Source organism: Mustela putorius, unplaced genomic scaffold (genome assembly GCF_011764305.1).
Source record: "Mustela putorius furo isolate JIRA1106 unplaced genomic scaffold, ASM1176430v1.1 tig00003858_pilon_pilon_pilon, whole genome shotgun sequence".
Taxonomy (NCBI): domain Eukaryota; kingdom Metazoa; phylum Chordata; class Mammalia; order Carnivora; family Mustelidae; genus Mustela; species Mustela putorius.
The window spans coordinates 3,361,037-3,376,500 of record NW_025422010.1 but is presented as its reverse complement, the minus strand read 5'-3'; the positions used below and the strand labels follow the sequence as shown (position 1 = coordinate 3,376,500).

Here is a 15,464-nt window from a genome sequence, read left to right as displayed (position 1 = left end):
AATACTTTTTTCTTTTTTAAAGATTTTATTTATTTATTTGACTGAGATCACAAGCAGGCAGAGAGACAGGGAGAGAGAGAACGGGAAGCAGGCTCCCTGCTGAGCAGAGAGCCCAATGCAGGGCTCCATCCCAGGACCCTGAGATCATGACCTCAGTTGAAGGCAGAGGCTTAATGCACTGAGCCACCCAGGCACCCCAGCTCTAAAATACTTTAAGAAGAAATCGGAATAAGAAGAAATCTTTACCTATAATCATGCCACAGTAACTGTATTAGGTTGCTAGGGCTGCTGTAACAAAGTACCACAACAACTTAAATAGCCGAAATTTATTTTCTCATAGTCCTAGATGCTAGAAATACAAGAAAAATGTGTCAGCGTTGCTGGTTTCTTTTGAAGCCTTTCTCTTTGGCTTGTAGATAGTTGTCTTCCTGTGTCTTCACATAGTCTTCCCTCTGTGCCTGTCTGTATCCTAATCTTCTGTTACAAAAACACTAGTCAGATTTCTAGAACTGGCCCATCCTTTTTACCTTGTGTTAACTTAAAAACCCTATGTCCAAATATAGTCACATTCTGAGGTACCTGGGGATGAGGAATTCAATATATGAATTTTGGGGGGACACAATTCAGCCCATAACACTTAATGCATTAGTATTTTAATTTCTTAGATCTCCTTTTTCGTCTTTAGCTATGTTCACTTTTTTCCTTTTATCAAAAACAGCCCATATTTATTATGTTAATGTCTGGATGTCTTATTTTATGTTGATAGATCCTAATTAAGCATTTCTCTGTTTAGGCCGTCTAGATTTTTCCTTGCAAAACAGCATGTTTGTACATCTAGAATTTTGTCTTCTTCTGCTAAATGGAGGGTGGGTCTTGACCTTTACTGCCCAGCTGTTTTCAGAGGACTCTACTTAGTTATGGTGGATAGCATCGGCAAGACATCTTGTGTGCATTTATATGTAGTTTCATGTTGTTGGATTTTATTTACTTTTTCGTGCTAACTCTGTAAACGTAAAAGGGGACCTTATTCTTTTGATTCTAAGATAATGATATTTGACCATGGTTGGCTATGTTCAATAACGAATTAAACAAACAGCCAAAAAACCTACAAGGTGGAATTGGCCATATGATATTGTGCTCTTATTTTCTGGTATGTGGAAGCTTGAATTCAGGTTTCTCTTCACACTTGGATACTGGCTTCTACCTGTGTTTGCTCTTCGTCTCTTTCTTTCAAGAGTTGGGTCTAGGGGCTCAGTGGGTTAAAGCCTCTACCTTCGGTTCAGGTCATGATCCCAGGATCCTGGGATCGAGCCCCGCATCCGGCTTTCTGCTCAGCAGGGAGCCTGCTTCCTCCTCTCTCTCTGCCTGCCTCTCTGCCTACTTGTGATCTCTGTCTGTCAAATAAATAAAATCTTTAAAAAAAAAAAAAGAGTTGGGTCTACTAGGTGTGCACACAATTCTGACCCTCAATTAATTTATGATAACTAGAAACAGTGATAGGTGGGAGACTGGCCAGCTGTCTGTCCATAAAGGAAGTGGTGGGGGACCATATGGCTTTTCAGAAAACTCCCCTGAGAAGATATTTAGCCATTTTGCACTTTGCTGGCATGGGAATGGGAGGTACAGATCATTTTCTTTGGGTTTTTCCAAACCTTTTCTCTGTGGCTCTTGACAGTTAGTGAAAAAGTAATAAAGGTAAAAAAGTGAAACATGCTCTAAGAAGGTGGAAGTATTGTGCCTACTTGCTGGGAGGTTACTTTCAGCTGAAATTTTTATTTTTTTTTTAAAGATTTTATTTATTTATTTGACAGAGATCACAAGTAGATGGAGAGGCAGGCAGAGAGAGAGAGAGAGGGAAGCAGGCTCCCTGCTGAGCAGAGAGCCCGATGCGGGACTCGATCCCAGGACCCTGAGATCATGACCTGAGTCGAAGGCAGCGGCTTAACCCACTGAGCCACCCAGGCGCCCTCAGCTGAAATTTTTAATAACAAAGGCCTAGAATTGATGGGCATGGACATTTGTAAATGCCAAGAGTGGTTGGCAAGGGAAGGCCATTTCAGATAGAACAGAAAACAAAACAGAGTAAAATGAGGAACAGCAGTAATAGGGTTTGGCAGAAATACAGTATATTTAAAGGGACGAGTGTAGATGAGAGTGAGAAGAAAGCAGGTGGCCTCATACGTAGTCCCAGACTCAGAGTTTGGGTTGTATTGATGAGACAGGGAAGAGCCCTTGAATATTTCAGGGCCATGAGTTATGTGCATTAAGAAGATTATTATGGCCACATTGTTTATCCCCATGCCTTTAGAGATTCTCAGAATTGATGTGTCACTAGCTGTTTGCTCCCCCAGAGGGCAGAAATGTTCTATTTTTGACTCTTTACTGCCGATTTTATGTTATGCTGTCTGTGTTTGCACTTTGCATCTAGAAGAGATGTGGTTACCTCCAGTCCCGTACACCAGCAGCCATTCCCATCCTTGATTTAAATTGCTGAAATGTGTCTGTGTACTTCATTTTCCTCATTATTTATACACTTGTTTTTCTATTGCTTCTCTTGTGTATCTTGGCATTTTGGAAAAAGGCTTGGCCTTTTGTGAACATTGCCAAGCTGGCCAGAACACTACTTTCATTTATGTGATAAGAACAGAGTTGAGACAAAAATCCTCAAATCTCACTTGCATTTACTCACTTAGTTCTGAGAGGCTCTATCTTTGCTGCTGAAGCTATTCTCTTTTCCTGAACGTTTCTATGTGTAAAGCAGGGCTGAAAAGCTGGATTCAGGGCAGCCAGGTCTATCTGTACCATTATAAAAGCAAACGAGTGTGACATTTGTTCATTTGTTCATTCATTCATTTATATAATAAGTCTTTTAGTGCTTGCTGTTTGCCAGGCGTTGGAGGGGCCCATTAGAGGGATGAATGAGTAGATGTAGTCTCGCTGTCATGGAGTTGTCATGGAGGTAGACAAGCATTAAACAAAAAACTGTAAGTAAATATGATTGAAAATGCTAACAAGTGCCAAGAAGCAAAAGTAAATGGTATCGGTGAATACACTCGTAATGTTTTACTACCATCACTGCCATCCCTCTTCAGAATTTTCATCTTGTAAAACTGAAACCCTAATTGCCATTGATTTTTGTATTATATTGATCTTGTATCCTGCAACCTTGCCCAACTTGTTTTTTTAGTTCTAATACTTTTTTAGGTTTTTCTATATGCAAGATTATGTCATCTGCAAATATAGTTTTACTTTTTCTTTTCCAAACCGAATGCCTTTTATTTAATTTTCTTTTCTCATCGTCCTGGCTAGAACCTCCAGAACAATACTGGATATAATGGTGAGAGTGGACATCTTTGTCTTGTTCCTGATTGGGGGCAGGGGGCAACTTTCAGCTTTTTACCAGAAAGTATAATGTTAGTTGTGAGTTTTTTATAGATGCCCTTTATCAAGTTGAGGAAGTTCCCTTCTATTTCTCTCTCTCTCTTTCTTTTTTTAAGATTTTATTTATTTTAGAGAGAGAGTATGCACATGCATGGCGGGGAGAGGTAGAGGAAGAAGCAGACTCATGGCTGAGCAGGGAGCCTGACCTGGGGCTCAATCCCAAGACCCTGGGATCATGACCTGAGCTGAGTGCAGATGCTTAACTAACTGAGCCACCCAGGAGTACTTTAGAGGGTGCCTTTTTTTAGAGGGTGGATAGGGGCAGAGGGAGAGAGAGAAGGAAAATCTTAAGCGGACTCCACACCCAGTGTGGAGCCTGTCACGGGGCTTGATCTCAGGACCCCAAGATTATGACCTAAGCCACAATCAAGAGTTGAGACGCTTAATCAGCTGAGCCACAGGTGCCCCCATTCCCTTCTATATCTAGTTTGTTGAATGTTTTTATCATGAAGCAGTGTGGAATTTTTTCAAATGCCTTTTCTGCATGTATTACAAAGCTAATTTTAAAATATTGTTAGGGCAAGTCTATAGTAGCTCTTGCTACAAGGATAGTTTAACTCCACTGCTAAGGTATGGCCCCTTTGAGGTCTCTACTGAATGCTTTAAGGCCTTTCTTTTTTTTTTTTTTTTTAAGATTTTTTATTTATTTATTTGACAGACAGAGATCACAAGTAGGCAGAGAGGCAGGCAGAGAGAGAGAGAGAGGAGGAAGCAGGCTCCCTGCTGAGCAGAGAGCCTGATGTGGGACTCGATCCCGGGACCCCAAGATCATGACCTGAGCTGAAGGCAGAGGCTTAACCCACTGAGCCACCCAGGCGCCCCAAGAGCTGGGAGTTTTTAAGAAAGGCCTTTAAGAGGCCTTTAAGAAAGGCCTTAAAGGGGGCGCCTGGGTGGCTCAGTGGGTTAAGCCGCTGCCTTCAGCTCAGGTCATGATCTCAGTGTCCTGGGATCGAGCCCTGTATCGAGCTCTCTGCTCAGCAGGGAGCCTGCTTCCTCCTCTATCTCTGCCTGCCTCTCTGCCTACTTGTGATCTCTCTCACTGTCAAGTAAATAAATAAAATCTCAAAAAAGAAGCAAAAAAACCCCTCCCAGCTCTTGCTGGGAGTCACGCAGACATGCCTCAGCTCTGCGTGAACTCTGGGAGCCTTTTAGCTCACTGTTCCCTGGTTGTTCTTTTCCAGCTTCATGGAATTTCACCATACATCTTAGGATTCATCAAAGACTTAGAGGAATTCTGTTTCGATTTCTGGGGATTTTTTTGTTGTCTCTTCAGAATTTCCAACTGCTTTTGACTTCCTGTACTCTTATTTCTGTCTCCTCCACTTCGACCATCATGATCTGCCTGGAATGCCTTTTCCTATTCTGTGGTCTGAGATGTGTCTTCGGGCAGTCATAGGATAGGGCTCATATCATTTCCTCCGTCTCTCATGTATCATAGACCTGTGCTACTTGTTTAGAATCTGAAATTAGTCGTTTTATGTATCTGTCCATTTTCCTAGTTGCTTTATGGCAGGAAGTTAAACCCAAGTCCTGTTACTTTCTCATGACTAGAGGAGGAAGTTTTTGGATCATAGGATTTTAATGCTAGAGCAGACATTGCAAAAAGCTATCTGATCATCTTCTTATATGTGAGGCTTGAGGGAGATGACTTGCCAATATTGGCATAGTTTTAAGACATTGGCAAGATTCTGCAGATTTCCATATGTACACACAGTTGGTGTTTTGTCCACATTTTACAGAAGGAAATACAAAGTCAGAGATGTTCAGGTAGGTTTTGTCAGTTATCTTGGGTCACCTAGGTAAGAAGTGGCAGAGTTGGAGTGAAAATCACAACCTCCCAACTCTATGCAGCTACCCTGATCATCGCCTTTTGAAACAGTGTCAGGAATTGGAGACATGCATTTGTCTGTGTTGTACCCTGCCAGGCACATGAGCAGGGCTCAAGACATGGAGACTCATGCATTGTGTATAAGGGCACATATAGTGCTAGGTGTTGGATGTTGTAGAAAGCTATGTTAACTGGTCACAAAGCCAAGCACGAGCATCTCTCGTGAAACTCCCATCCAGGACTGCTTGTAGGAGTAGATGCTGTTCCACTTGCATCTGCAGCTCCCTACCCACCTTGTCGCAGTCACCTTTGTTTATTGTGATAGCTCTGAGTCACTTAGAAAAGGTTAGCTTCTATTCGGTGTTCTCCATGGGGGCGGTACATTTGAGAAAGACAAAAATGGATTTAACAAAACACTGTCACTAATACTTAAAGCCTCTAGTTCTCAGGGAATTTTGTTTCTCCTGAAAAACTATTCCCAGAAGTTTCAGATAACAAAAGTTGTACTCTTAAGAAAAAAATCGTTTAATTAGCCAGCTTGTAATGCTATTATAGTAGCTTTATTTTGACCTATATACCTTACCAAACACTGTTGTGTTTGACTTTACATCTGCAGTTTTCTGCCCAGTCATCCAGACTTGTGAGGGCATCTTGTTTTCTCCTTGGTGTGGCATTTCCTTTCCTTGGCAGTCTAAATTCACCTTGTGGTCTCTCTCTCTCTCTCTTTTTTAAGTAGGCTCCACATTGGGGCTTGAACTCATGACCCTGAGATCAAGATGTGAGCTGAAAAGTTGGATGCTTAACTGACTGAGCCACCCAGGTGCCATGGTCTTTCTCTTTTAATACCCTTGGATTAAAATATTGCCAAAAGTTCTTAGCAAAGCCTAAGCAAGTTACCTTTGTTGCTTCTTCCCATTGACTTATTGATCTCCTCAAAGTGTTGCCCAGAGCCCCTCTGGGTCCTTTTTATAAGTGGGAGTAACCTTGGCCATCTCTGTCAGATTTTGAATTTAATGACCTTTTATAATGACAGGATCTACTCCTCTCTACCCCCTAAGAATAACAAACTTGTTAGTTTATTGTCAAATTCTGAAGGAAAATAAAGTAGTTTTTTTTTTCATTTTTTAAAATTATAGTTTACTGCTTTATTCTGCATTAGGACTGTGACCTCTCTGTGTCTCAATTTTTTTATCCTTAGAATGGAGATAACAAATAATATCCACTCAGTGCAGTGTTGTGAAGATTAGTTGGGATCATACAAACCAGCACCTTGCATGTGATAAATGCCCAATGACTGTTAGCTCTTAGTATCTGGAGACCAGCCCCCACTAGAACTGATTCTCCCTTATCTGACATGTGATGACTGCTAAAGGACTTAAGTTCAAGTCTTCACTTTTTCTTTTCTTTTCTTTTCCCCACAAGAGTCCCAATTTCCAAGGGCATTTTGCATCAGAGCCTGGACCCAGTGCCAGGCTTTCCTGGGTAAATCCAGGATTGGATTACCCTTAAGGTAAAGGGACCCTTTACCATTTGGTTTCTGACTTGCGTTCTTCACTAGTTGTGTCATTTTTATTGGTTGTATAACTCTGGCTATATTTTAAGGATTGTGAGGGTGTGACTGTATACTCTACCTGACTTCATTTGACTGTTCTTCCATCTCCATTCATTTGATGATGCAGCAAATATTTGTTCAGTGCCAATTGCATGCCAGCACTGTGCCCAATACTGATTATATGACAAATGTCACAACATAGTTAAACCTTATAATAGGAAGGCTAGGTTCTAGTGGCCCTCTTTCTTTTTCCTTTCCTTCTCATCCCACTAAATCCCTGTGACACCAGCCTCTTTAGTTCCACTAAATAGTTAAGTTTCTGGAACATGTAGGGTGCAGTGGATACAGGATGAAGGGGACACAGTCCTGTCTGCAGTGAGTGGAAGATAAGTATACAAGTAGAGGCACCTGGGTGGCTCAGTGGGTTAAAGCCTCTGCTTTTGGCTCAGGTCATGAGCCCGGGGTCCTGGGATCGAGCCCCACATTGGGATCTCTGCTCAGCAGGGAGCCTGTTCCTGCCCCACCCCCCACCCTGCCTGTCTCTCTGCCTGCTTGTGGATCTCCGTCTGTCAAATAAATAAATAAAATCTTAAAAAAAAAAACCAAAAAAAAACAAGTATACAAGTAATTCCAAAGCAATATTTTTAAAAAGAAAGTTATTGAGAGGTGTGATGGGAAAGATCATAGCATATTGCTGAGGTCTGGCGAAGCTTTGAGTAGCGAGAGATGGTTGACATGGATCTTGGAAGGATGGATTGAATTTTTATAGGGGAGATAAGGCAGATTGAATGAAATGTCACAGATGGGTGAAGACTGTGGAAGAAGCCATGCAGGGACAAGTGAGCACTGTATTTGGAGCCTGAGTGTTCACGGGAAGTTGGGAAAGACCTTCTTTGCCAGGTTGGGAGTGTGCATTGAGTGTTCACAGGAATGGGGAGCCATTGGAGGTGTGGGCCTGGAGTGATGGTATTTGAGTAGGGAGAGACAAAAGTCAGAGACAGGGTCTAGATAAGAGCCTGTTGTCTAAGACTATACTTAGCCTGTCTGGGCCTAGTTGCCTATCCTATTAAACGAGAATAAGATTATACACAATCTGCCTGAAAGGGGGCATTTGGCCAGGTGAGTGTGCAACTTCTTCCAGCTCTCCATCTCTGATTCTGTGTGTGTTTGGGAGTTGTTAAAGGGCCTCAGGTCTGAAGCCCAGGTGAGCATCTTTTCAGTCTAGTGGTCCAGCTTGCATGGATTCTGGATGTTTTTAGAGAAATTATACCAAAAAAGCTCAGTGTTTGCATTCCATTTTTCTTGTGATTTTTGTTGTTGTTGTTAGTGAAGTAATTTAATAAGTTTGATTTTTATTTACAGAGAGCTGTGAAATTTTTTCAAGACCATTTTGTGAAGTTAAACTTTATGTTTGGGTCTCTTGTTTCAGGTGCTACCTGCTTCACTTTTTGCTGTGCCTATTGTCTTGCGGCTCCAGGTGTCTTTGTCAGGGCCAGAATAGCTGCATCTCTTGTTCCTTCAAAAGAGAAAAACTTTTCTGCTTGGATTGAGACTCTTGGGGAAGTTGTAGTTAAATAGGAGTTGTTTTGGGATGCCTGACTGGCCCAGTTAGTAAAGCATGTGACTCTTGATCCTGGGGTTGTAAGTTTGAGCCTCACCTTGGGTATAGAGATTAGTTAAGAATCTTTAAAAAATAGGGGCGCCATTGCTTCTCAGCCTTTTGGCTAAGATCAAGTGAAAAAATAGGGGCCCCTGGGTGGCTCAGTCGTTAAGTCATGATCCCAGGACCCAGGAAGAGAGCCACATCGAGCCCCACGTTGGGTCCCTGCTCAGTGGAGAGGCTGCTTCTCCCTCTGCCCCTCCCCCTGCCTGTGTGCATGCTCACTGTCTCTCTCAAATAAATAAGTAAAATCTTTAAAAAAGAATAAAAATTAAAAATTAAATAGGAGTTGATTCATTGATAGTAAGTTGTTGGAATTAAAGAAATTATAAGACCGTTGTGTGTAGAAAACATCTGTTTAGCTTATTTGACCCAGGTTTTCTTTCAGTTTTACATTACTTCTTCTTGGATTATTCAGATTCCATTCATTAAAATTCTGTACTCTTTTCTCTTATTTTCTGAGATCTAAGAGTATAAATATTATCGTCCTTTTAAAAGTAAGATATGCAGGGGCGCCTGGGTGGCTCAGTGGGTTAAAGCCTCTGCCTTCGGCTCAGGTCATGATTCCAGGGTCCTGGGATCGAGCCCCGCATCAGGTTCTCTGCTCAGCAGGGAGCCTGCTTCCCTTCCTCTCTCTCTCTCTCTGCCTGCCTCTCTGCCTGTTTGTGATCTCTGTCAAATAAATAAAAAAATAAATTAAAAAAAAAAGATATGCATTGGGGTGCCTGGGTGGCTCGGTGGGTTGAATGTCTGACTATTGGTTTCAGCTCAGGTTATGATCTTGGGGTTGTGGGATTAGGCTCCGAGCTGAATGCGAAGTCTGGTTGAGCTTCTCTCTCTTCCTCTTCTTTTGCCCCTCCCTGTCTCTCTCTCTCTCTTGCTCTCGCTCTCCAGAAGAAAAAGAAAAGAAAAATATGCATTAATGGCAAAGCTGTTTCCACTATTTAAAAATTTTTTTTTTCTAATTCTGAAGTTAACAATGTTCCTTATGGAAAATACAGAAAAAAAATAAAGAAGTAAATAAGTATTGCTTATAATTTGATTAATAGTTTTTGTATCTTGCTGGATAGGCAGTGCAGGTTTTGAGATTTGTTTAATATTCTATTTGTATTAATTTCTTATCGCAGCTCTAACAAATTACTACAAACTTAGTGGCTTAGAACAACGCAAATTTATTGCTTTGCATTTCTGTAGATTAGAAGCCCAACACTGGTCTCACTGGACTAAAATCAAGGTGATGGCAGGGCTATGTACCTTTCTTGAGACTCTAAAGGGCAACTCATTTCCATGTCTTTTATAGCTTCTAGAGAACCCTCCATTCCTGGATCATGGCAATCCTGGATCCCAGCAAGGGGACTCAAGCTGTCACATCCCATCATTCTCACCTCCTCTTTTGCCTCTCTCTTACCCTGGTCTCACTGAAGTCATCCAATATAATCTCTTCAATTCAAGGTCTTTTTATTTTTTTTTTTAATTTTAATTTTTAAAAACGATTTTATTTATTTATTTGAGAGAGAGGCATGAGCAGGGAAGAATGGCAGAGGGAGGGGGAGAAGCAGTCTCCATACTTAGGCAGGGAGCCTGATGCGTGGCTCAGTTCCACGAACTGTGAGATCATGACCTGAGCCAAAAGCAGAGGCTTTTTTTTTTTTTTAATGTTTTATTTATTCATTTGACAGACAGAGATCACAAGTAGGCAGAGAGGCAGGCAGAGAGAGAGGGGGAAGCAGGCTCCCCGCTGAGCAGAGAGCCCGATGCGGGGCTTGATCCCAGGACCCTGGGACCACGACCCCAGCCAAAGGCAGAGGCCCAACCCACTGAGCCACCCAGGTGCCCTGAAAGGCAGAGGCTTAACCGATTGGGCCACCCAGACCCCTCAAGGTCATTTTAACCTGTTTTTCTCTGCAACCAATTTACATCCATTTGCAGTTCGAGGTAACATATTCACAGATTCCAGGGATTAGGACACAGACATATTTGGGCAGGCCATTGTTCTGCCTGCTACACTGATAGGGTTCATGTGTTCCTAAATTATTATATTGTTCTCTAAATTGTTTATTGGTTCTTTTTGGTATCTTTCCTTCACATTTTAAAACCATGTGCCCAGCTTTTAGAGTAATCCTGAATTGTCAAAAATTATTTCTATTTAAATATTTTTAATTAAATGGGGTTGCAGAGAAAGGTCTGAAGTCAGAGTAGCCCAGAACCCCTCTGGGGTTGGGGGACAGGGACAGGCAGTACAGAGGAGACAAGGATGGTAAAAACTGTGTTTCTTTCAGATGTCTCTACCAGGTAGGGGACAGCTATGTGAGCAGCAGGGTTTAATCATGTTCCTGATGCTGAATTCTTACCCTGAGATATTGCTAGAGCTCATGTCTTTTAGTTTCCAGAGTATAATGCCTAAAAAACAAAGGAATAAACAAATAGGAAATCAAATCCAACCCAGAACATCTGTTCTGTGGGGAGAAATCCAATTCTTACGCTTGATGTAAGTGAGGAGAACTTGGGGTTTGCCTCTGCCCTGTAGGGCAAGTGCCAGGATGGGCTGGCAGCAGCCCTGAAACGGGAGGGTCTGGATTGAGAAGAGAGCTTACATCCAGGTAAAAACTAAGAATAGACAGCAAGCCTGCATCCTGGGGGAGAATGAGTGTCTTTTATAGTGCCTGTCCACAGTGTAGAAGATGGAGATACGAAGATAATAGATGATTTCGGCCCCTGGGAAGCTTGCAGATTAGTGGAGAGACAGACAAATGCACCAATAACTGTCACATGAACAATGGGGTAGATGTTGCCGATGACGTTACTGAAGCCCTTCAAATACATGAAGACAGTGGTTTTGTCTATTTGTAGCCTGCTTGTCTCTGGGCTAGATGTTCCTTTTCAATGGCTTCTGGTATGGAATATTTCTTAGACCCCACATCACCCTGCGTGGGCATTTTTGGATATTTTTAGAGTGGCAGAGGGACAACTCAGTCTTTCCCTCACTTCCACATGTCCATCATCAAGTCCTGTAGTCTTCCTGTGAAACATCCTGAGCTGGACTGCTTCTGTCTGCTTTGGTCATTACCCTCTTTGCTACTGAAGCATCTCCTGACTTCTCTGTGGTTCCATTTTTGTCCTTTCAAACCAGAAGGATTCTTCTAAACCTCAATTCTAAACTCAGCTTTTTAAGGTCTCCAATGTGCATCCCCTTGGCACCAGTTTGCGTTGCTATTAGAGTTCAATCCAGGTTCCCAGCCTCTGCCTGCACTTGGACTTCTGGGAATCCTCACTTTATCTTTCCATTGTGCTGCCTCTCCAGTGGCCTCTGCCAGAATGCTTTTTCCTGAGTTGTCCCTGCTGGTTCCTTCTTAATCAGATCTCAATTTAATGGGCGCCTTCTTAGAGAGGTCTTTCCTGATCACCCCATTACAAATAGTCCTTTAGGCACTATTGCTGGGGAAATATAATTACAAACAAAATCTCCCAAGAGCTCTCCACAAAGATAGTAGAGAAAGAAAACACTTTTATTACCGAATAAGCATTGAACCAGGACATGACATGCATCACAGGCAATCCTCTAAGAGATTACAAAGACAAAACAATCTCACCTTATTAACTAGCCAAGCAGATGTAACTTGTTACATCATACTTTCAAGGTAAATGACAACTAATCCCTTAGATAAGAAGTCTTTGTGTATATCTTTCTATATTAATAATGAGGTTGTGCCAATTTCGATGAGCTTCTGAGTCTCCGTTCTATCTTGTAGCACATTGGCTTCACCAGCCAGGTATGTGGCATTGTGTATTTCTGTGTGTTTGAGCAGAATGTTGATAAAGTATTGCCCAGGACAAAGTACATAGATTTTCACAGGGCCCCAGACTCCTCCCTTTGGTTCCAGGGTTCTTTGGATCTCATTGACTCATTCTGCTATAAATCCACCTCCTTTCTATTTCTTATTTACAGGGCTGTTTCTTTTCTTTTCTTTTTTTTTTTTTTAAAGATTTTATTTATTTATTTGACAGACAAATCACAAGGAAGCAGAGAGGCAGGCAGAGAGAGGGGGCGAGGGAAGCAGGCTCCCTACTGAGCAGAGAGCCCGACGTGGGGCTCGATCTCAGGACCCTGAGATCATGACCTGAGCTGAAGGCAGAGGCATTAACCCACTGAGCCACCCAGGCGCCCCTACAGGGCTGTTTCTTGATAGACTTTACTCTTTCTGTCAGGTTGCGTGATTCACTGATGGAAGTGTCTGGAGTCTCTGAAATGATAACTTTATTGTGGTTAGTTTGCAACTCTCTTTGTATTGTATTTTTTCACTCTGACTGTGAAGTGGAGGAATACTGAAGAAAAGTGGGAATTTAGTATTTCTGTTCCTCTCTTGCTTGTTACTTTATGCTCTTTTAACAATCATGAAAGTATGGATTTTCCCCCATGTATTTATTTTTTAACTTACTCCATATTTTTTCTGGTTAAGTAACATTTTCTCCTAGAACATATTTTGGCAAATAGAAAAAAGCACAGAGAAATGTAAAACCTTGGGGCGCCTGGGTGGCTCAGTTTCTTGAGTGTCTGACTCTTGATCTTGACTCAGGTCTTGATCTCAGGGTTTGAGTTCAAGCCCCACATTGGGCTTAAACTTGGAAGCCATTAAAAAAAAAAAAAAAAAAAAAAAGAAATGTAAAATCACTGGTAATTCTACCCCTCCGTAACTGTCAACATTTCAATATATTTTTCTGTATATGATAATCCACATCATTCCTCACGTGATTTACAGAACATTTAGAACATTGTTCATGCTGTTGCTTAGTCTTAGGAAAATACCATTTTTCAAGTCTGTATTAGGTTAGATTTTATGAAAGCACTGTTTTTGTAGGTCCAAACTTTGGTTGACTATCACAGTTTCATATGGTTTAACCTAATGTTTCACCAAATGGTGGAATCATTTATTTTCTTAATTTGTCATTTAAATTGTTTCAGATTTTCAATTAATATACACAACACTATAATGAAAGTCTTTTACATCATCTTTGCCTTAAGATTTCTAATTCTTTTTTTTCTTTTTTTAAGATTTTATTTATTTATTTGATAGAGAAAGAAGGAGAGAGCACAAGCAGGGCGAGTGGCAGGCAGAGAGAGAGGGAGAGGCAGGCTCTCCACTGAGCAGAGAGCCCAATGTAGGACTCAGTCGCAGGACCCTGAGATCATGACCCAAGCCGAAGGCAGTCGCTGAACCAACTGAGACACCAGGCACCCCTAATTCTTTCTTTACAGTCATTCCTAAGAGGAAAATGACTGAGACAAAGAATATTACCTCTCTTCAGGTTAGAAGGTGTTTCTTTTTCTGGCTTGTGTATTTGTCCTTTTAAAATCTGCTTTCTTTTTTAAAATTGCAATGGTAGTTGATATTTTCAGAGCAAATCTCAAGCATTATACTTGATGACCTTTGCCAATAAAAGAACACATCAGTATGCCTGGGTGGCTCAGTCAGTTAAGCATCTGCCTTTCGTTCAGGTCATAATCCTGGGGTCTTGGGATCAAGTCCTGTGTCAGGCTCCCTAATCAGTGGGGAGTTTGCTTCTCCTTCTCCCTCTGCCCCTCCCCGCTGCTCGTGCTTGCTAGCTCTCTCTCTCTCAAACAAACAAATAAAATCTTAAAAAAGAAGTCCCACCAGACCATATAAATGTTAACGAGCAACTTCTCCTTGGGTCCATTAACAGAACAGCAAGGTTGGGGCCTCATGGTGTGTCTGAATGCTCTGCTAAGAGGTTCTTGTGGCAGGGATTTTCAAGATTGGCATCACCTCTTTTCCTATTCATATATCATCTAGATTTTTAGTTTCTTTTTTTTTTTTTTAAGATTTATTTATTTATTTATTTGAGAGAGAGGCAGTGAGAGAGAGCATGAGCGAGGAGAAGGTCAGAGGGAGAAGCAGACTCCCCGTGGAGCTAGGAGCCCGATGCGGGACTTGATCCCGGGACTCCGAGATCATGACCTGAGCCAAAAGCAGTTGTCCAACCAACTGAGCCACCCAGGCGTCCCAAGATTTTTAGTTTCTTTATGTCAAACGTTTACCATTGTTTTGTTTTGAAAAAATTTGAATTTTTCCATATATTCAGTAAATTGCTGACTTATTGCTCATTTGCTTCTGCTGGCCACTATTATGGCATATCCAGTAACAACAGGTACTGTTTGTTGAGCACCTGGTATGTACTGTGTGTAGTTCTGAGTGCTTTACACACATTTGATCTTCTAAAGAACCCTATGGGAGGATTGTAATTGTAGGTGGGTTTGGGTAAACTGCTTTTGGGTGCCATTGGGCATTAGAGACCCATGACTGTTATGACTGAATTACAGACATTAGCTAGTGTGTTTTACCACCTCTGTGTATGCATCATTTTAACTCTTGGTCCTTGGCACATGTATGTTTTGTGTATGATCAATTCAGAATGTAGAGATGATCTTTCTGTGATTTTTGAATGGAAAAAAATGTTTTACTGGTTATATAGACTCACTGGGATTTTATACTACTGGTTTATGCCCTATACAGTCATATATATGTATGTTTATATATATATGTGTGTGTGTGTTTATATTTTTTAACTTATGGGGGTTTTTTGTTGTTGTTGTTTGTTTTTGGTCTCATTGTCTAGGTCCAAAAGCTGCTCTGTATGTGCCCAGTAGACTTCCATGGGATCTTCCAGTTGGATGAAAGACGGAGAGATGCAGTGATTGCGTTGGGCATTTTTCTCATTGAATCTGATCTTCAGGTAAGTCTTTACTAAAAGTGTTTCTGCAGTGTAAAAGGGAGAGTGCAATTAGAATTTAAATTTGTACCTGCTTATATTTACCTAAACCAGTACTAAAAGAATGCATATGAACCCAATAAAAGCAGCTAGTGATGGTGAGGCAGAGTGGGTGGAACAGGTAGGAGTAATTTAATTAATTTAATTAATGTACAGCCTCTTAAGAAATTTTGGTTTTTGAACTGTGTGAATAATTA

General features: G+C 41.4%; 1 protein-coding gene across 1 annotated transcript in view; it reads left to right on the top strand.

Moving 5' to 3' along the window:
• Positions 1 to 15,464, top strand: part of PI4KA (phosphatidylinositol 4-kinase alpha) — a 116,365-nt gene that overhangs the window by 5,225 nt on the left and 95,676 nt on the right. Inside the window, exon 2 of the mRNA XM_045065273.1 lies at positions 15,115 to 15,231. Coding sequence (XP_044921208.1) covers positions 15,115 to 15,231 — 117 coding nt within the window. The remainder of the gene's footprint in view (positions 1 to 15,114; positions 15,232 to 15,464) is intronic.